The 22,562-nt window shown below is 39.4% G+C and overlaps 1 protein-coding gene across 1 annotated transcript in view; it reads right to left on the reverse strand.

The window, feature by feature from the left end:
* Positions 1-22,562, reverse strand: part of scara5 (scavenger receptor class A, member 5 (putative)) — a 66,119-nt gene that overhangs the window by 41,176 nt on the left and 2,381 nt on the right. The window contains exons 2-3 of the mRNA XM_054618862.1: positions 19,675-19,796; positions 14,673-14,801 (exon numbers count right to left, since the gene is read on the reverse strand). Coding sequence (XP_054474837.1) covers positions 14,673-14,801; positions 19,675-19,786 — 241 coding nt within the window. The 5' untranslated portion in view covers positions 19,787-19,796. The remainder of the gene's footprint in view (positions 1-14,672; positions 14,802-19,674; positions 19,797-22,562) is intronic.

Here is a 22,562-nt window from a genome sequence, read left to right on the forward strand (position 1 = left end):
TGAGTTCATTGTACCGTCAGCCAAGAAGAAATCTCTTAAATGACAAAACACTTCAGGCTGGATTCTTTCATTGTATAATCGGACACAAATCAGACTTTTTTAGGACCTCCTGAATAATGTCAGTGCTATTTAGAGACCACACTAACTTTTATTGGTCAGTTAGAGCTTCTTCGTGTGTGTTTTTTCTTTTCATTTTGTGATCTAGAAACATTTTCAGTGCAAACCTTGACCTCACCACAACTGTGGCTCACAAAATGAATGAAAGAACGTAAACATGATTACTTTGATTATATGTTTCCATCTATCTATCTGTAGAATGCTCAACTATAAATTAACCTCTACGCTGTACAATTTGTGGTATAACCCCTGAAAACACCACAACGGAGAGGCATAAGTGAGCAAAACCCATTACTTGCAAACAGGTTTTTCATCGCTGGACCTCCTAGGAAGAGGACAGACATGGCTGATAGATTTGTGACACAACTTCAGAGCCTCTATCAGCCTCCTCCTCTGATACTGACCTCCAGACAGTTATCTCAAAGGATAAGCGAGTGACATGCATACGTTTTTCACTTGACTTTAACCAGAACATCTTGTTGGAATAAAGCTTCAGCAAACATTCCGTGATCTTCAAGTAATCCAACCCAAACACAGAAACAATAAAAAGGCCAGAAAAAACATTCTTGTGAGTTGGGTCTGGTTTGTGGAGTACCTGGAAATACCCTTTGAACAAAGCAGAAAGCGAGGGGCTTAGAGGCTGGGAGATTGTGCTTGGTTGTATCTAAAATGCAATTTGGAAATGTTGCATGTTATTGCCATAGCGTGGACATAAGTTGGGCGCAGCAAGGTTACACCCCTACTTTTAACTTTGATACATAAACGACTTCCTGTTTCGGCACTGATTGTTGGCACAGGACAGGTATTGTGCATTGCATACTTGTCCACAAATGTAATACCTGGGCTTGAACAACTTCACTTGTCTCTGTAAAATAGCTGAAATGACTTCAACATTTGCAGACCATGTAATGTAACTCTAAAATACAAATCCAATTTAGTGTAGGTTTCATAACTGACCAGCCAGAGCTGAAAGATATCTGACCTGGAAGCAGGATGAGGAAAATAGCAACCTGGAGAAATATTAAAACAGCTGGTACTCAGTTAAACATAGCCAATTTCCCATATGTGTCTGCTACTAATGCTCTATCTATGCAAGTTCTATTTGTAATGGACATACAACATCTAATTTTTTTGGCAACCATTTTCAATTTCCCTCTAATAATCATAATGAATAATAAAGTCAGATATGGACACCACATCTGTCAGTGTTTTCATGTGTTTGCGTGTAAGTGAGACACACAAAGCAATACCAGTCACCTTCAACCAGACAAAGAAATGACCAACATCCCACTTCACTTTGAGGGGACGCCAGCCGCAGGAAGGAGGGAAGGAAATAAAGAAGAAAGAGTCTTTTTGTGAACTGCAGACCTGAAAGTCCTCCAGCAGTGAATGAGAATGAAATAACAGGATCTTTTGAAACCAGACAGGGAACAACCTGCTTTCCTTGAGATCACATCAAAAGGCAGCCATTATGTCATTTGAAATGAATGACTGCAAAAGGCTAGATTCATATCCGGAGTTAAGATCAATTACCTAAAGTTAATTTTTGGTTTAAACACGAAATGTGTGTTAGATGAGGATTAAATTGCATTATTGCTGCAGTAAATAAGAGTGTGATACAGCAAAGAAAGAACAGAAATAAGAATAAGAAAAAATGGGTTGTATGGGGTTGTAAAGTCAACATTGACATATTTGAGTTGATATGGTGATCATGTTATTAAACAGTTTCCAATGTACACATACAGCAGACATGGAGCAATATTAGCATTCATTTAAAGTCGTGTTTCTTTTCTGATGAATGCAAGTCTAATGTTCTCCCTCCTTTAAGCTCTGTTTTTGGTCTCCACCAACTCCTAAAGAAAAACATCAGGCTTTTTGGGTGATGAAAGCTCCACTATGTACAGCAGCTATTTTTTATCCAAAGCGACTTACAATCAGTAGTATATTACATATCATTCACCCATTCACACACTGATGACAGGCTACCATGCAAGGTGCCACCATCAGACTCTAACTAGCATTCATGCAACATCCAGTCCACACCGATGGCAAGCCTTCGGGAGCAACTTGGGGTTAAGTATCTTGCCCAAGGACACATCGACTGCCGAAGCCGGGTATCGAACCACCGATCCTCTGATTGGAGGAGAACTACCTTGCTCTCCACTACGCCCCCTAATTATTAATTAGGGGGCGACTTGAAAAGCAAAGTATTTTGTCTAACCCACTCTCCTGACCTTTAGAGTTTTAGCTATTGGTTCTGTAGATGGTGGAATGAGCAAACGGCCAATGAAAAAGTAACTTGCCAAGTTTGACCTCTTCATTCAAGACAAAGGCACCAATACGGAGGAGGGCGAAGACAGGTTTTATGGGAAATGTGGTCTTGGTAAACCACTGGTGTCGCATACCATCTGTCATTGCAAATATGATCGTTTTGGTTTTCAGCTAATATAAACAGGTATTACAATTCATTTGACAGTGATAAATTAATGTTTAAAGTTACTCTCTGCAATATGGCTCCATCTGAAGAGAACTGATAAAAGCTATTTTGTTGTGATTCTCTGGGAATGGTGCCATTATTACACAGACCACATGTTTGGCACGGGGTCATGAACCCAGGCTCACACCGCTGCATGCAACCCACTCGTACATAACTGCTGTCATGGGTTAATGCTGAGTCATCACCCGGATCTGCAGCCATGGCTACATTCAGTAAACATCACTGTTGAACCACAGAATTAAATTAGGTGTAATATAAATATCCTTTCTAAACATCATTTTAGTTTATAAAAACTGGCTGAAATGTTTCAACTGCAAATTCAACAAGGCAGATGTTTGATGAGGAAGTTTTTTTGTCATTTCATTGAGACACAATAACGTCTCCACACTCCTGCGGTCACGTTAAAGTGTCTCTCTGGGAGAGGTATTGTGTGTATGTGCGAAGTGCAAGCTGTAACTCAGCTGCAGGAATGTCCGAATCAAGTGACAGCGGTGGCGGAGGTGGGGGTTTTGTTTGATTTCTAAGCGTGGACCCTGTCTGATGTGGCAGACATCAAAGAGAGGCTCTTGCTGTGAGAGGCTGAGAGATTTAATAAGTGTGTGTGTGAGTGTGTGTGTGTGCGTGTGTGTGTGTGTGTGTGTGTGTGTGTGTGTGTGTGTGTGTGTGTGTGTGTGTACAATAGAACTTGTTTTCTGCCTCTTGTTGGGGTGTCTGTGTGTTTCCTGGATTTAAGTTGGAGGGATTTAAATGAATGGATCAACTGACTTTCATCTCTTAAACCAAAGTTCTAAGTCCCTCTTACCTGCATTTAGATTAATAAATGAAATATATTATCAATATATTTTTATTCAATTATTGTTTTATACTGATTAATAGTACAATTCACTATTAATAAAACAAAGATCTGACACTAAAAAACAACAACACAGGATTTGAACCAGCTTTGATTTCTTAATAGATTGACTTGATGGTCTTTTAAAACCTGAACAAACACTCTGCAAAAACCTAAAGTGAGTAAGGTTATCTATGCCGTGAAAGTTTTGTTTACATACAAAAAAGTGTGTGTTCTTCCTCCCCGACTTCTTTACTTCCCTAGGCAGATAAGCACTAGAATGTCTGCTGCAGGTTCTTATCACCAAACTAAACTGCTTTACAGCAACCATAAAGTACATATAACTGCAACATGTATACAAACAAAGCAGTGCTGGGTAATTGGCATTGCGGTTTAAATACTCTCTTCTTAACATGTACAATCCAAATATATAGGGAATTAAAAACCAACAGTAATTAAAAACAATATTCTTTATTTTACATTTAAAGGTAACGTGATCACTATTCTGCCATACTGTACCATTCAGCTTCACTGAACAGCATGAATTTAAACGTAGCAGGTTATGACTATAGACATTGCTTCGTCATTGTTTTCCTCACATTTCTATCAATGGTTTGATTCATCTGTTTCCAAATGCAGTTGGACAATAACAACCGCTAAACACTGCGATAGTATGTATGTCTATAGTATGTTTCTCTGGACTTCACTGAGCTACAGCACTAGATGTGTGAGTGTAACAGACTTGAGCTCAGTCTTTGGAATCTCTTGTTGCTTAATTAGTCTGCTAGTAAAACAAAAAACAAAACAAACTAATTTAGGCGCCTGCTATTGTGCCCTTAAAATCCCTGAAGCTTAAAACCCTCCTCTCCAGTAGATAAAAAAAGACTCTAGTTTTTTATGGAGAGCTGCATCACTGAGGCTTGCTGCTTTTATTTGAGATATTTACACACTGCAGTGTTTATTGCACCTAATGAACTTATTTGGCTTGAAGCTGAGCTGAATGTGTGTATTTCTGCATGTTTACAACTTTTCAAAGAAAGGCTGTCAGCTGGGTATAATAAGGTGTCTTGTTTTAAAATATATATTATTAAAACGGAGAAAAGAGGTCAAGGGAAAACTGCAAAAAATGTGATAATGGACGTCATCACTCTTTGTTCTTCTTTTTTTCTAGAAATTCAGTTTACATGAGCAGGACTGGAGCTTATTAAAGTAAAGAAGGCTGGATGCCAAATCTCAGGGTTTACAATAACAACCTCTTTAAAATGAACAATTGTTGTGTACCCATGGAATGACTAAAGCACCGAAACATACAGGCAGTCAAACAAAACATATGTTAAAGCAATAATACAGAGACTTAAACATACTATATCTTTAAATATATATTATATAGTATAATATCTACGGTATATAACAAGAGTAGGAGCTCATTGCCATGCTAGCGCGTCTCTGTTAGGCTGTACTTGTACTTCAGGTTTATCATTTACGATCTTAGTTTAGCGTGATAATAATTCTAACAGTTTATAATTAGAACTAAAACAAAACACCACTGATAGCAATTAGTTTTAGGTCAATGTCATTCCTTTTTCGGATGTTTGGTCATAAAATAATGAACCTGATAAAAATGCTTTTAACCTGATGATGGCGTTACATGAAAAGTCAGGGGATCACCATATCACAAGTTACTGCTATTGATCCTGAAGGGGACATGATTGTGTGTAGCAAATTTCATGGCAATCCATTCAATAGTGTACTTGATACTTCTATCTGGACCAAAGCTGTGGACTGATCCATCCACAGAGCTATGCCCATAGTGTTATCAAAACTACAGCATGACATGTTTCTCTCTTGTAACAAACTCATCTAAAGTCACAAAAAAATGAATGTGAATTACCTAATGAGCTATTAGCTGGACTAAAGGAAACAAAAAAGTCTTGAAGAATATGAAAAATCCTCGTAAAACAGAATTTGAAAGATTTATTAGAAGTTGGAACTTTTCTCTCGGTTGCCCCCTAAAAAAAGAAAAGCTGTTCTTGGTAAAGTTAGAATGCACCAATTAATGGCTATGCAACCACACAATCAAGATGACATCTCTTGTTATAATAATGGCAATATTTCTGTAACAAGTGAAAAGGTTTTATGCCTCAAGAAAACATAAACAATCCTTTGCAGCACTGAGGAAACAGAGAGAAGGGCACCAGAGACAGAGAGAGAGAGAGAGAGAGAGAGAGAGAGAGAGAGAGAGAGAGAGAGAGAGAGAGAGAGAGAGGTCCAATTAGTCTTGACATGTTAATGGCTTGCATTTGACTTTGACTGCTTGAATGAGGCTGTCCCTGACTTTTAGGCCCTCTCTTGTTAAAGAATGAAGGACGGACTTTTCTCTGTATGTTTCTGTGTGCATGTGTGTGTGTGTGTGTGTGTGTGTGTGTGTGTGTGTGTGTGTGTGTGTGTGTGTGTGTGTGTGTGTGTGTGTGTGTGTGTGTGTGTTATGATGGGACAACTACTTGGAATGCTGGATCCTCTCCAGAATCTTTTTCAACAGAAAGGAACACGACCATAGTACAGAAACTCATTAGAAAAGGCTTTATGTTCTTAGAGTCAATTTAGGGGCCCTCGTACATATATGTGTGTGTGTGTGTGTGTGTGTGTGTGTGTGTGTGTGTGTGTGTGTGTGTGTGTGTGTGTGTGTGTGTGTCATGAATGTGGTTTCTGGTTCTGCACACCTTTGAGTATTCGTGAGTCTGTGTGCATAAATAATGTGTGTTCTTTTATCAGTAGGAATGTGTGTGTATGTGTATTTCTTTTTTTTTTGGGGGGGGGGGGGGGGGGGGGGGGGGGGGGGGGGGGGGTTGTGTTCATGTCAGTATGAAGATGTAGGCTGTTTGTGTAAATGCTTTCAACTATTTTGTCTATAATCTAATTTATTGTGTTTTATGCACACATGCTTGTGTACTTTATACTTTTTGTGTACATGTGTTTTTATTTGCATTAATGCTTCTCAACACATGTATAAAGTTAAGTGTCTCTGCATGTATATAGACATGAAAAAGTAGGCGTCTCTTCTGGCGCATGCTCTTGGTCTATGATGGAGGGTTTACTCCCCTGCAGGCGAAGTGTGACTGAGGAAGGAATTTCTTTCCCGTGACGAACACGAACAGACCGAGTTCAGAAACACCTCGTCTCTTTAGCAGCAAAAATGTTGATAATTTTCACAGGGGTGTGGTTTAAGACCTTTAAAGTTCCTCTTTAAAGCCGTTAGGAGTGGCACGTTGTGGTGCCAGATATACCCTCCTTTTCTATGGACAAACTTAGCCAGACACATCTGGTCTTGATTCAAGACACGTTTTTATCTGGTATCATGTTGTGAAAGAGTTTATGCTTTCTTGAATAACCTCAACGGCGCTTAAGTAATCTTAAGGTTGTGGTTTTGGTAGTAAAATTAGCTTGCATTGTTTTTCTGACGGATAAGTTCGTGGATGTCCTCTGACCTGCCAGTGTCCCACAGACCAAATAGTTGGAGGTTTTAATGGGAGCATAAGTATCCCCCTTAAAATAAATATATCTTCCGGGGGTTTACCAAAAATATATAAAGATATTCAATAAAAATGGTGAAAGACAGCGCGTCCCTGAAATAAAAATAGAAGAATAAAAAACACAGAGGGGACTAGTGAAACTTTGATTCCCAGCCCAAAACTGAGGTCCAGGTTAGGGTTGAATTCTAATTTCTCAAGTCTGAAAGTGTTCAGTCTTTATCACCAACAAGCACCATTCAACATAAGCCCTTGACCTTAAACCTCAGCGCTCAACAGAGTAGACGAATCCATTAACAAGTCGAGGGGTTGCTGTTTATTCATACATTTGTATATCTTAAGAGCACGGTAGAAGGTGGCAGGCACTACACACATTGTAAAACAGCAAAAAAATAGGAAAGAAAATACTAAAAAGAGAGCTTTGGGGAATTTTATGGTTATGGACAAAACCAAGTTACAATGAAATGAGAACAAAGGTTTCTACAATGTAAATTTGAATGAGAGTTGTAGTTTTTCTGTGCTTACAAGAAATCTTCGTTTGCAAAAACACAAAATTAGTTAAAATTGTTAGAAAGGAGTGCTTTAATGAACAGTGATTTGTCTTAGAAAATGGAAAGTAAACCCCAATAACACTTCATGTTTTAAACAGCGATGCTCAGACTACATTACTACATTTAAAATCCTAACCTTTTTTTGAAATCTTCAAAACTTTCACGTTTTAAAAAACATGTGGCTAAATGAGATTACAAAACGTCATCACGCCACCCAGTACACCTTTACAGCTTAAAAAACACATCATCCCTGCACTACTATATTGTAATCACTCGAAAAGTAGTGATGTGAACATCCAGATTTTAACTCCTAAATGTGAAATGTTTGAAATTAATTTGCGCGGCCCCAATGAGTCTGCGAGCAGACTGGATCTGTAAACCCCTCACATTACCAGAAAATCCAGGAACAACCAGGCTCCTGAAGCTAGTGGGACAGAGGCTAGCCCGGACTTGACGTCATGACTAAAGCTCTTTATGGAACACTTGCTATAGAAACGGAATATTAACCAACTGCCAGGGACAGAACAGCATTTAATGGTAGGAAGAAAAGTTGATGTACAACACAAAAAATTATTATGGGACCAAAATAACCCCAAGTTGTTTCAGGGCTCAGGGCCGAGTGCCTATTTCTGCTTGGCAATAACATTTCTGTTGCCTATCACTGAAAAACACAAACTCAAGCCCATAGATTTCATGGCTTTAAAGAATAATAACAAACCCACCCATCATGTTTTCCAGCAGTTAACTGGCTGAGGAAAAAAACACAACCGTGCCAAACCTGTGAGCTCCATGTTTGCTGGAAAACATGACTCAGTTGCACCTACAGTACAGTATAAGTTGAAGAGAGGCATGTAGGCAGGCATGTGGTAGGAAAATAACTCTGTAAACATATAACTGGCCAATTTCCTCAACCATACCTGTAAAATACTAAAAGTGTAAAAACTAGACTTTATTTTGTGGATTTTGTGGACATGTAGACAATGCCGTTGGTAGCTCCTATGAATTTCACTACATTCAAGTCTTAATTTGTTGTCTTTTTCTTCTTTATTACTGGAGCACTAATGGCATATGACCCACTCATCAACATCAGAGAGGAAAAAATGGGGATCAAATATATTTATGGCCAGCGGTCCTTTAGATGATCACCACCCAGCCAGACCTTCCCGACCATATGCCACCAAAAGCAGAGTGGACTGCCCCAAAAGGAGAGGGAGGAGAGCCAGAAAGGATGCTAAGCTAACCTAACTAGGACCTACAGCTATACCACTGCAATCTGCTCCGGGCTAGTGTCAGTGAGTGTCCACAACGACCTGGTTCCTTCGTTCCATCCCAGATCAAGCTGCACCTGACGTGCGGATGGTAGGAGAGCTTAGGACTCCATCGGGATGAGAGGAGGTGGACTCTGTGTTTACATCAATGATGCTTGGTGCTAAACATAGTCAAGGTTAATGGAGAATTTCCCTGATATCAATTTTTTTATATGTTATGTATGTTATCTTGCCATAACAGTGTTTTGTGGCTGATATTTACGTTCCTCTTTATGCTAGTAAAAAAAGATTCCCCACAGGAATTAACTACTGTTTTGGTCTAGTTTTGTTTGTCATGTTTATCAGGTAGCAAATGGGCCAAAATTGAGATATAAAACGTGTAAATCCTGCTTAACCCTCCTTCCTGAACACCCTGACAGTTATCAGCCCAAGCTATGTCTGCAAGGCCATATATGGGCCAATTGCTTGCTATTAGATGTGTTTGTTGGGTGTTTTACACAACCTGTTATTCTGAGAACTGGCTCCAGATGTAGCACAAGGTATTTGCAGCAATCTCTGGCCAAAAAGCATTGAAAAAAATCCCAGCCCTTCACAAAAGGGAAGAGAGTTATTTTGCTGTTAAATGTTGTCCAAAATGCTAAGGAATAAGGGGAAATAATCCAGTTATTTTAACATACTATCTTTAAATGCACCCTATGAGCACAATGCTAGAAAAAAAAGACCTTTTGCATGATCCAAATTGTGTAATTGTATATAAAATTGTGGTAATGTACTTTCACTATTGCAAGCATGGTATTCTACGCCCTCAGAATGACCAGGTATATAAAGTATGTTTTTAATTTCAAACCTGCTGGAACATTGGAAATGGCTCTTCCTTTGCATTTTTGGATGCACAACAAAACAGGCTCTAGATTGTTACTGAATTTGAACATGTATTGCCACGTATAGGGTTACAGTGTCTTATCTGCACACTGATCTATTATAATACTCTGGATGTATTTAGAGAAAAAAAACATCTGAAAGAGCTTAGGAATGTTCTAAAAGGAGTTGGACTCTATTCTGCTGCTGATTCTTTTGGCATTTGTGTTAATGGAGAGACAAAAGAAACGCAGCAGTTTTAGACAAAACTCTGCACCTGGTTTTGTGAAGAAAAATTAATCTCTTAAAAATGATGTGTGATTTGGACCAATCAATAGGGAATAAGCTTCCCACTTTTAATCCTACAATTTAAACAACTAGAATTAGAACATGTCACAAGTTTCTGTTTTGGTTTCAAAGACTGTTAACACTGAAAGAGCATTAATAACAAAAATATGTGAAAACTGATTTGAGAGGAGAGTGTAAATATTTATAATTTATACAGGTCAACCCATGTCAAATTTTCCTTATTCATTTATTCTGGGTTCTCTTCTTTTTTTATTTCAATTTGAACCTAGCCTGACTTTCAATATTATGTACGACACTGTCCAGAACATTGCAAATTTTTGAATAAGTAGCTGAAATGATCACTGACGGGAAATTTTCTCTGCTTGCAGGTAGAAACTTAAGAATGAGTAACAAAAATGTGGTAAATCTCTGCACCATCACTTCCACACACAGAGAAAGAGACTTTAATCTTGTGAATACATGTGGACCAAAGCGCATGAATACATGTGCATTGTATGTCTAAATAGCATTCTGGCACTTCCCACCGGGATTCAAGATGCTTAAGTCGCCCAGCGAGATGAAGTGGTCAACTTAAAACAGAAAGAGAGTCAATTGTTGCAGTCAACAGCTTCACCATTCAACTTGATGGAACTCTAACGAGCTAACAAGACTTGAAGAGGAAAAACAATGCATGAAAACTCACTACACATCGACAGCAGGAATAGTTGCTCAATTAAGCCTCACCGTGTCAACTGTTTCAAGCTTCTGGCTTGTGACAGGTCAAGAGGCAGTCTGCTGATCCGAGTCTATACATGTAAACAGGGACCATGAATAAAACAGTTCTCACTCAGGTACCAACGCAGGTCAGACCACAGGGTTTCTGGGGCGTTAGGTCTTAAAAAGGTTACATCATGGCACCATTTTGGCCGGCAGCTTAAATGCCAAAGAGACAAAACATGTCTGTTAAGTAATGATCCTCCACTTGCGCTGTTTCAGCCAAAACAAGTGACTACAAAGACAAAGTCTCTCCAGCAGGCGCCTCGGAGATGAAAAAAGGTCTGGATTCTGTCTCCTATCATGGGAATTGAACATGTGACCTTTCATCTATGGATGAATCTCTCAGCTGCCACCGAGTCTCCTTATCAAAGCTCTGTCCTATCTGCATGGAGATACGCTTGTTGAAATAATGGGCTGATAAGGCAGCTCTTAACCTCATGATGAATGGAGCAGAGCTCCTCTGGCCTTTTTCTTCACCTGTCATTTTGGTTTCATCAGTCTCTGTTTATATTCATCACTATCCCCCCTTCACTTGTCCAAAACTAAGATTTATGATCAGATGCGCTGACACAGAAAATACTTTATTATACGTATCATGCCTTGAATGCAGATGTTTTTCACAAAAGATTAGCCTCTGTGATCCTGCTAGCTATGATATGTGGATGTGTTTGAATTCTCGGCAGATGCTGGATGAGCCATCGAGTTGGGAGAAAAGCCAAAAGAGGCAACGTAAGAGCTGGAATAAAAGTACAACTAAAAGTCAAGTGAGAATTCAAACAAAAAGCAAATGAGGATAACACAGAGTTGAATCTGTGTTCACGTCGGAAAACTGGCAGCCGCTGCGAGTGTGTTTGTGCGTGCGCTTTGTGTGTGTGGCGAATGGGCCTCCTGTGCAGTTACACTGGAGCCACTTAGCTTTTGGATGGCCGGCATTTAATTTAAGAGAGGCCGGTTGAAAAGCCCGGTTTGATTGCTTTTCTAAAACAACCTCATCTAAAAAGCCTTAAATAACGAAATACCTCTGTGACGAGATTGAGTGCGTTCCAAACTCTTAACTACATCCCTGTGCCTGGGAACACTGGCATCAGCCGTGTGGTTACGGCGTGAGTGGGAGGCTCGGGGAGAGAGGAGAGTCTTGAAATGAAATTAGGATTAGAGCAGTCAGTTCCTCCAGGATCCTGCTGGTCTGAAGCCAGGCAGCTCTTAAACCTGTTTCTGGGTCCGTCGCTTATGTTTCTAACTCTATCCTCCTTAATTGTTCTGCTCTTTCAACTTCTTTCCTTCTCTCTCTGTCTCTTATCAGCCTCTCTTTGTCTTCCTCTACTCTAATAACAACAGCTGACATTTTACAAGGAGGCCGCAGCCAGGTCCGCAGAAGATTGAAGTGTATTGGCCATGAGGTTATTGTGGCATGAGGCTAGGGTTTTTCCAAATGAACTAGAAGGAGGAGAAGGAACTGCATCGGTGTAAGCCCTGTAGATAATTTATTACAGCACTGTGTCACCACACAGCCTGATATGAAATAACAACAGCTAATGCTAGTTTCCATAAGTCACAAGTCCAAATTTCCACATTAGTTTCACTTACTTTGTGCCAATCACCAAGACATTTTATGTTCGAAATACAATATTTTGGCCCCCCAAATCTAGCTTGGGAGCCAGTCCTTCAGATGCATGAAGAATCTGTAGGCAACAGGACAAAATTTGGTCTCGGATGCGTTCTGGTTTCTCTTTGTTGTCTCTTTGTTGTAGTATTGACTTATCATGTTTGAGCAGGCTTTGGCCGAATGCAGGTTAACAGTCAAAAGAGATGGATGCAATCTGGGAAGCCACTGCCTATCGTTGATAATTTTGTCTTTTATTGTTTTAAAATAAGCTTTTAAACTGGTCAATCCGGGCATAACAACCTCTCTGTATTACAACTTCATTCTCGGATCTCAGGTTGCTAACTGGACTGTGAACAATAATGGGCGCAAGGAAGAGGAAGTCTTGGCCTGGATATCTGTTAACTGTTATCCTGATGTCCACTGGCGACACCAATGTAACACACCATGTGTTTTCAATGTAAAAATACCTCTCTAGTGACAATCTTTCCTACGATACAAGTCAGCATGGTCAAGGACAGACATTTAAGGGCCAATGAACATAAGAAAAACTACTTTTTTGAGTGGAGGGAATCTTTAACTAAGAGAGAGTTTCAACCTTACCGAGTCCTTGGTCTAATAAATTTACCAAAATGTTAGATTAAAATTGGTTGAATTAGTTGAGAAGCCCCCCCCCCAAAGTCTGTTGGGTGAGACCATTATTGGGCTAATAGTGTAGAGTCTGAAGTGTAATACAACAGTATTAGTATGTAATGCAAACACTGTACATCTGCATCAAACTATAACTATTTATTCAAACCACTTCTGTAAAAATGCATTGTTTTGGCCTAAACTGTGAGTGTGCCTTGGTGGAAACACCAGAGGGCCATGATGTAACACATGATGACTAAGGTAGCATTGGAGAGGAGTTAAGGACTTACAGTACTATTAGAGTTTAGACTGATCACAGCCCAAAATGCAAAACTCCAAATCCAGGCCAAATATGTCTCAGTTGCAACCTTAAAATGCAAAAATGTAATCATCAAACCGAATGTCATTTAAGTACCAAACCTACTTTCTGTACTTTTCTGGCAGTCAATTGTGATGCCAACCCAGTAATCAGGCTAAAGGTGACGCTTTTTGTCAACCCGGGAAGCCCTCCTGGAAAGCAGTCTCTATAGTGGACCCCCTATGGAGATTGAAACCTGGTACTCCCGCAGCACAAGGGGAGTATGGAAGCCACACAGGACAAAGGAACCAGCCACCATCATGGTTTATCTCTTCTCTTTCCTTTATGTTGCTGTCTAAAAAGTCAAGCTTGCCATGCTTCAAAACTGTGTTGACATCACATGTGGGATCACATGCACAGAGCTCTGCAATAGCAGCAGAAAGCAAAAAGGACAGTCACACAACGCACTTGGAAAACTGATTAGAAAAACTTCCAAGGAGAAAGTGAAGCTGCATTAAACTATGTTACTCCTGGCATTGGAACTTATTGCAAACTTTTCAACAGCTATGGCAGTAAAATTCAAAAAGAAAAGTCAATGAAATCACCAGCAGGACTTTTACATGACCAAGGTTTAGGTTATGCTTCAAATGATTGTTTATATATTGTGTGTGTGTGTGTGTGTGTGTGTGTGTGTGTGTGTGTGTGTGTGTGTGTGTGTGTGTGTGTGTGTGTGCGTGTGCGTGTGCGTGTGCGTGCGTGTGTTCTAATGCTAAACTAGAACAGACAGTTTAAGAGGGGGGTAAGGTTTCAGACCACGTCCCCACAGTGTTACCTTAGACCAAATAAGTGCGGTTTTGTGGGTCATGTGTGTATATGTGCATGTGTGTGTCCTTAATTACAATTCAACCTTGAGAAATGGCTGATGTCATCTGCATAATGGAGCTCTGAGGACAAAAGATGGACAATTTGCTCTCTTTCTTAATGTGTACAGTCCATGTCTCTTCTTTCTTCCAACCTTTCTGTGTTTCTTTCTTTTACCATTTTTTTTTTTAAAGCTTGACAAACTAGTGATGAAGGAAAGTCATGTGGAAAGAATTTAGTTTTGAGTTTTCATAATTTTCACTATCAGAATGCATTTGACAGAAAGCAATATGTGGAAGAAGGTCATGATCATCATCAACAAATATGACTGCAACATTTTCCATATTATCTAATACTGGCTGTTGGTGTTTTCAAACTATCAGCTGCGGAAAACTGATTTAAAACAGGTTTCAAAATGTAGCAGCTATTAACAAACTAAATGTATTTTAAGTGTATTTTAAGTTCTAAGCCTAATTTTGACTCTTTGTGGGCTAATGTAAAAGCATCTGTCCATTGTTAAATTGTCAAAGACATACAGCTAATGGAAGATTAAGTCACACTCTACCTGCCAGGCAGAGTCCGAAGATGGTGAGAAAAACCAGGATGTAGAGGGAGACGATGGCGTACTTGATGGCTGAGAGGGAGTTCAGGTGAGCACAGCACTGGTCCTGCTTCCTGCGACGCTTAACAGAACCTGACAAATACAACAAAGGATTAGGGTCAGAAACAATACAAAAGTCCAAAAAGAATAATAATGTGCTTATCAATATTTTGCAGTCACAATATGCTAGGTTCTCTAATGAATAAAACAGCAAGAGTTCATTTGCTTTTGTAATAAACACTTTTTTTTATTAATGTTGTTTGAAGATTTGTTTACCTTAAACAAAACCATTTATATGGAAGCTTGTTAATTGGTGGCTGGAACAGTGTAAGGCAAGAGGTTGTTCACAACAACAAAGCTCATGTTTTTGGGTTGAGTCTTGATGCAAAAATGTTAGAAGTCCGCAAAAGGACTGGTGGTCTACGTTGAATTAAATCATTCCAATCCTTTTTTTTTTTATTATTTAAGCCTGACATTTAATGGTACGATGACGTACTGTGTGAATATAAAGTGAGATCATACACCAAACACTCCATGACTGCAGTGCACAAAATCATGTCGTTGTTGTTTTTTTCCTCACTGCATACTGAAAAGAACGTACTTGATGACAAATAAGCAAGCTGTAATATCTAACACATTCTCGGTTTACTTGTTTATAATAGTCTTAATTGCTTTATGACAAATATAAATGAGATGAGTAATTATGTCTGTATTTGGCAGAGCTAATGGTTTTTACATTTAAGACACACACACACACACACACACACACACACACACACACACACACACACACACACACACACACACACACACACACACACACACACACACACACACACAATACATTTGTATAACAGAATACACAAAAATACACAAACTCAGCGAGGAGCTATCACAATAAATCTTGTCACCACTTAACACTCCTCTCAGGGTCAAACAGATGTTGGAGAATTACTCTTGATTAAACTGACACAGCACTGTGATGGAAGTGTTTTTCCTTGTATGTGTGTGTGTGTGTGTGTGTGTGTGTGTGTGTGTGTGTGTGTGTGTGTGTGTGTGTGTGTGTGTGTGTGTGTGTGTGTGTGTGTGTGTGTGTGTGTGTTAGCTTGGCAGTATATCCACTTTTACAAGGCATATGGGTTTGAGGATGAGTACTAACAAAGGAGTTTAGCAAATGTATTAAGGGTAAATGTCCATAAATTCAATGTACAACAGGACAAAGCGGCAACCTTGCTACATAAGGTTAGCATTTGTGATTAGCTGTGGTGTACTGGACGTGTCAGTCCTGAAGTGGGTTTATCCTAGCGTTAACATTACACTAAACCCCCACTGAATCATGTTTACTGAGCTACCGATATGCTAACTCTTGGCCATGGAAGAGAAGCTACGTTACTAACAATACTTAGCCAGGAATGCTTACGTTAGGAGGTCACATTAAAACATACAAACACACTTTGGTCTTGTGTATTTGGTTGGGAATAGGCGAAAGAAGTCATTAACTTCAAAACTCTCAAACTATTTGCTAATGCTAACCTCTTCTGTATGCTGAGAAGAGTCCAAAGCTCTTCAGATGCCTAATGCCTAGTTACGGTTGCTAAGATACAGTATTACTGAATTGAGGGAGGGGTTTAGTGAACGTCAATTCAACAGATTGATGTAGCAGAAATACACTAAATATAAAAAACCTGAATTAATCCCCAAAAATATATGGCTAATTGGAAAACAAAAGAAGAAAAAGAAAAAGGGAAAAAAAAGAGAAATGTCAAGCTAAATGTCAATAAATAATCTGCCTGTACACATTTTAAGAAAAACTGGGCTAAAATTAAATATCTTAAATTAAGAACAAGCCCAGGAGAGAATTTGAACAGACTGGTGTCTCTGGGAAAACACTGCCATGTGACATCAACCTTGTGATAAAAATTACACCCGCTGGGATATTGAGAGGTTATGATGCGATTCCATCTTCCTATGAACAGCCATGATGTTGGCTTGAGTCAGGGTTTTGAACATAAACACTGATTTTGCAGCATGGCCTCCCAACAGCATGCTTTCATTTGGACCGTGACAATCTGTCAGTGGACACTGGTGGATTGTTGCTGACACACACACACAAACACATGCACACACGCACAGACACTTCCCCTCTACGATGAAGAACACACACTCCTCCAGCTTAAAACAAACACAGCTGGCTCAGATGGGTCACATGGCTGGAATGTATAGGAACAGAAATTGCACTCAAAGCTAGTCTGCCTCTGGAGTTAAACTCAAGCTGAACTGAGACAAAACAACTACACATCATGCAAACCAGTCTGGCGTTTAAGGGGGAAATATCGCATATTTTAGTTTCTTTCTCCAGCCATGGTGTAATACATAAAAGCTTTGACTTTAAATGCATTTGTTTTATGTTGTTTCAGGAGTAAGATGAGAAGATTCTTTTGATACCACTCTAGTGTCGAGCCCTTTAAATATCCAGCTAGGGCCAAGTGACTATCATTGCATGTTTATCACCTAAAGTGGACATTGTGACTTGTAAAGGACAATCTCCACTGGAAGCATTTATACAAGCATTTTTGATCTGAAGGAGCTTCTTTATGCTTCAAGTCTATTTTTGTTGCGTAAGTGTAATTTGCATCGACATCTGTTTAAATCGCACAAATATCTCGCTGTATATGCTAATTAATCGTATCTACAATGATTGATTAGGCTTCCAGTCTGTCTGTGAGCTCGCCTGTTTCACTAAAGGCAGTTTCCACTAACTTACTATGGTAGGCGGGGAAACTAATAATCCATGCATAAAAACACTGTTGATTTCTTCCCATGTAACCAACCTTAAAACTTTTTTGGTTCAGTAAATGTCTGCTGTCAGTCAGCCTGGTGATGTTGTCAACTCAGCTTCCCACAAGCTGCTGCTGACAGACGGGCTGAAACGTTTACGGAAGAAGGACTCAGCCTGGATTGGATGATAGGACACTTATGCCATGCTAGCCCTGTGCCCTGATTCCAGTCTTAATGCTAAGCTAGGCTAATCACCTCACTCCAGCTTCATACTAAATGCACAGACATGAAAGTTGTATCATCTAATTCTTGGGAAGAAAGAAAATAAGCATATTTACCAAAATTTTGACAATTAACAGCATTACAGTTAATTTACCCTGTAAAAATGTTCAGTGCAGCTTTTCCAATTGACATTAGAGTGACAGAAGATTCAGTGTTCTTTTCTTCTGCAATTGTAAACACGTTCAGAAATTGCATAACTGCGCTGCTGAATGTTCCCTCTGACTCATCTCTGTCCGGTGCTGTCAACATAATGTACTGTTTAGGCAAAGAGAATGGGGAATTTAATAAACAGATTAGGCAGGGGTTAACACATTTGTAGACTCATTTTACTAGTAAACTTGGAGGTGCAACAATACATTTTAACAAATTTCCGACACATGTCTGTTTATTTCCAGTCAGTTACTGGCACCGTCTGTGTATTTGATCGTTTTTGGTGAAGTTAGTGAATTTACAAGGACAGGGCTTTGTTGCTTTTACATTTACTTTCCAAATCAAATACATTTGGTGCTTTGCAAGTACCACAGATTCTATAATTGTTCGACCCTGTCTCTAATTAACCGGTGATGTTGACATGACGTGTGAGCACAGATGTTTGCCAAAAAAAAGAAGAAAATGCTTTTAATAAGCTAAACTGTGGGTTAAACATTAACATTTCATTTACAAATTAGTTGTAATGTGCACCTTGGTGGAGTTGCTCGATAACACCTCATACCAGAGTTTACAACATTTAGACCACATTTTCCCCCATAAAGCCCTGATATTTCTCTGTGGATAAACCTTGTTTTTTACCCATAATTCACGGTACATTTACCTCATAATGTGTGTGTGTGTGTGAATGGCACTCTTGTTTTGCTCTTTTCCACATTGCCCTAATGAAACAATCTAGATCGTAGTTGGGAATATGTTCTCTAATTGAAAGAGGTGTGAAAATGTTCTAGGATTAGAGAAGTTGGATGTAGGCTGTCTTCCTGATGTGTGCGCCCATTGTCCGCTTTCCATCAAAATGTCAACAAACTCTCCAGTTAATGTTCACTAAGACTTTCCCACCAAACTAGCAGAGCTTTGGGTCGAAACCTGAGAACACAACGGCAACTGTGGATTTGTTGCAGCTGCACCCACACACACACACACACACACACACACACACACACACACACACACACACACACACACACACACACACACACACACACACACACACACACACACACACACACACACACACACACACACACAAAACCAATTCAGACACACAAGAAAGAAGAAGCAATGCTGTCACCGCTTGGCATCCACTGCGCATGCACACACAAAAAAACATTTTTCACAGATGATCATAGTGAGAGTAGAGTGGATGCCAAGCGATGACAGCATCGCTTCTTCTTGAGTATCTGTATTTGTTATTAGTGTGTGTGTCTGTGTGTATCTGGATCTGTGTGTGTATCTGGATCTGTGTGTGTGTGTGTGTGTGGATGTTTCTGTGTAGAAAGTCCCTTTCTGAAAATCATTCATGGTGTATGAAGATCTGCATCTAAGTCACATCAGGCCAATGTGCCAACAAACACACAACCCACACACACACTTACACACACAACAGACACGCATAAAGTTTAAAAAAAAAAAATCTATATATTTTGAATAATCGTGGGATTTGAAGAATTTGTTACGGTGAAATGAAAACAAATGAATTAAAAACAGCTCTTTCTATTAAAACATGAAATACTGTGGGCAGAGTGACTGCAGAAGAATGTACAGTATTTTCAGTGCATGCAGATGTGAAAATCAGTTTAAACTAATGGGCTCCTTTGTAAAAAAAAAAAAAAAAGAAATCTGTATTATGTTTAAAAATCTCAAGCCTCTCAAGTGTCAAGTTCAGCTCAGTGTTTTTGGTCTCAGCAGCCCTCCTTACCTTCATCACACAGGTTGAGTTTGGATAAGTTGTGTCCATCGTAGGCCTCTTCATACATGGAGCCGTTCTCTCTCTCTTCATATGTGCTCAGATACATGGCCTTGTTCTCCATCTCCTCCTGACTGAAGAGAGAAGAGACACACAGTATGATTTACTGAAATGGTTCGTCGTTGACAAAACTGACATCTCTCCTCAACCAACCCGAACCTTTTATAGCTTGATTTCACAAAAGGTACAGATGACAAAAAAAAGAACAAAATAAATGAGAGGAGAGGAGAAATTTACATTTATAGAAAGTTTCATTCAGGCGAAGACAATTCTCTGCATGGTTTGGATGAACTTGTCCCCATACAGGCAAAGGTCACTTCAAATCACAGCCCAGTTGCGGGGAAACAAATGTTGTCATTGTATGTTTCAGCAAACCACGGATGCGTTATATATAGACGTTTTTGCATTGGGTCGAAGCATGTGCCGTAGTGTATTGAGTGACCCTAATCAAAAGTATTGTATAATAATGAGTATAACAAGTGGCCCAGGACTTTCACACAGCAGACCGCTGTTTGTGTCCTGTGTGACTGAAAGTAAACACTGACTTTGTGCTTTTTAAGTTATGTTGTTACGCTTGTTACTTAACGTCTACAGGGAGCATTTATTATTTAATCAGGCTTGTTATGTTGTTACAGTTGCTAAGTTAAAATGTTATGTTGTTACGTTACGTTGTTACATTGTTACGTTATCATTTTAACCCAAACCATGATCTTAAGTAAGTAGATTTGTTGCCTAAACCTAAACAACCATTTCACAGTCTTAACCACGTGACATTGTGTTTCTGCAAGCCTGATGCGAGGCTGATATGAAACGTCGATATTCAGCCTAACCCATGCAGAAACAAACAATGCCAACATTTCTTTTGGCAACTGGCCTTGCAAATCAATACATACTCTTTAGTTTTCATCTTTATCCTGTAAGAAAACGTGATGGGAATGCTCTCATCCGGGCCAACTTGTTATGGATTTTGGTCGGTCATATATTGAGTTTTAGGGTTAGGGTTATCAGTGAGGGTCATACAAATATAGGAGTTCCGATGTGTGTGTTTGTTTTCTATTGGTGTCCTCTAGTGCTTCGGATCAGGTGAACCAGTTGTGAGAGCTTTTACCGTTTCTGTTGCACTTTTCAAGCTACAATATAGACAAACACACACAGACACACACAAGCTAAACAAACAGGGGGAATGCTTGTGTTGTGAGGATTGGGAGGATTGTGGATCACTCTAGACCAGCGTTTTATGATTTGTTTCCTCCATGGCTAGTCTTTCTGTGGACAGTGGTTGTGTGTTTATGTCGGTTTGCCTTTTAGCAGGATATTTAAAAAGACGAAGCTGTGAATAAATGTGCAAAAAACATTGTAGAAAGGTTGGTCACGGGGGTAAGAAGAAAACTGATTCACATAAAGCCTTCGTAACTAGCCCAAACTATATTAAAGTGCCAATTACTGATTTAGACATATTGCAACTGCTCTGGCATTTTTTTCCGAAACATGGTACAGTGTTTGAATGTCAGGCCAAATGGAACAACTATAGAGCTGACAGATAGCTGGCTAACATGGTGCACCCATCCATTCACACATCCAGGTTACAGCAGAGTAAGCCACATAGCCCACATGTCCCTCTTCATAGCCATGAACCCCAGCCCTTACTGGGGGATCCTCAGGTGTTCCCAGGCCAGCTAACTGGGTCCTTTCCACACAAATGAACAGAGGTTCTGCTTCTAGATGTCCAAGCTCCTCATCCTGTGCATAAAAGGGAGCATGGACTTATTGAACCATCGGTGAAGAAAATGTTTTGCTCACATGGCATTGGAAGGGTTGTAGAGCTGCCAATTGTAGTAAATATGGAAAAGCTTCCTTCCAGAACTTCCACAACTTGTGATTGAGACATTGTTAAACATCTCAAGACAGATGTTTAATTGAGTTGGTCAGGATTAAAAAAAAAACTTTGCTTTGACACTATACACTATAACACTATATCCATTGGATTTGGGTTAAGTTACCTTGAAGTCTGGGAATTACCGATGAGGTGAGGCATGTTTGTTTAGCTTTAAAGCGCAATATTAACGTGAACAATTTTTACAAGTTGGAAAATGGCGATTCGAGTAAATCCTATATGCAATGCTTGCTGATAAATCTTCCATAAACAGTAGATTATAACGTCCAAATCCCTACTCCATCATAACCTCACTAACATCCAAAATTCTGACAAAAATATGGCTAGAATATTAACTCAAATATCTCATGTCCAATTTCAGGTACTTAAAAGTGGCAGTCTTCCGGGGCTTCATTTATAAAAGTGTAACATTTAAATATTTTCCCATAGTTCGCTTACATTGGCTAAGAAAAAAGCACAAAAAGTAGCTCCAGAACCGTAACTCTATCAAATATTTAACCCCATATGAATTATGAGAGTTTTAAAATGAAGACGACTTTGACAGTCGTGGCGGAATTCCAACACGTCCTCCTTTCAAAACCTAAAGCATAAATCTAATGAAGACATTAGAAGGGGAAAGTGTCTCAGAGGCCACTTATCACCATAAAATGTAATTCCATTTTTAACACACAGTTGAAAGTTAGATCGAGCAAGTGCAGCCATTGATGAACTCCTGTTTCTGGCACACAATCTATGGTGCTATAACTCTATTTTTAATTTAAAAAACATGGAATTTCACAATTTGCTTGTCAAAGACTTTAACTGATAATGAATCGCAATCAGTTGCAGCCATACACCAGACTATTTACTATGAGCTGAGCACATTTGCTCTTCTGGTTTGGGTAGAGTTTCCCACGCTACACATGATGCAAACCAAATACGGCGCCCATATGAATAAAGTGAAAGG

This window comes from Anoplopoma fimbria, chromosome 18 (genome assembly GCF_027596085.1).
Source record: "Anoplopoma fimbria isolate UVic2021 breed Golden Eagle Sablefish chromosome 18, Afim_UVic_2022, whole genome shotgun sequence".
Lineage (NCBI taxonomy): Eukaryota > Metazoa > Chordata > Actinopteri > Perciformes > Anoplopomatidae > Anoplopoma > Anoplopoma fimbria.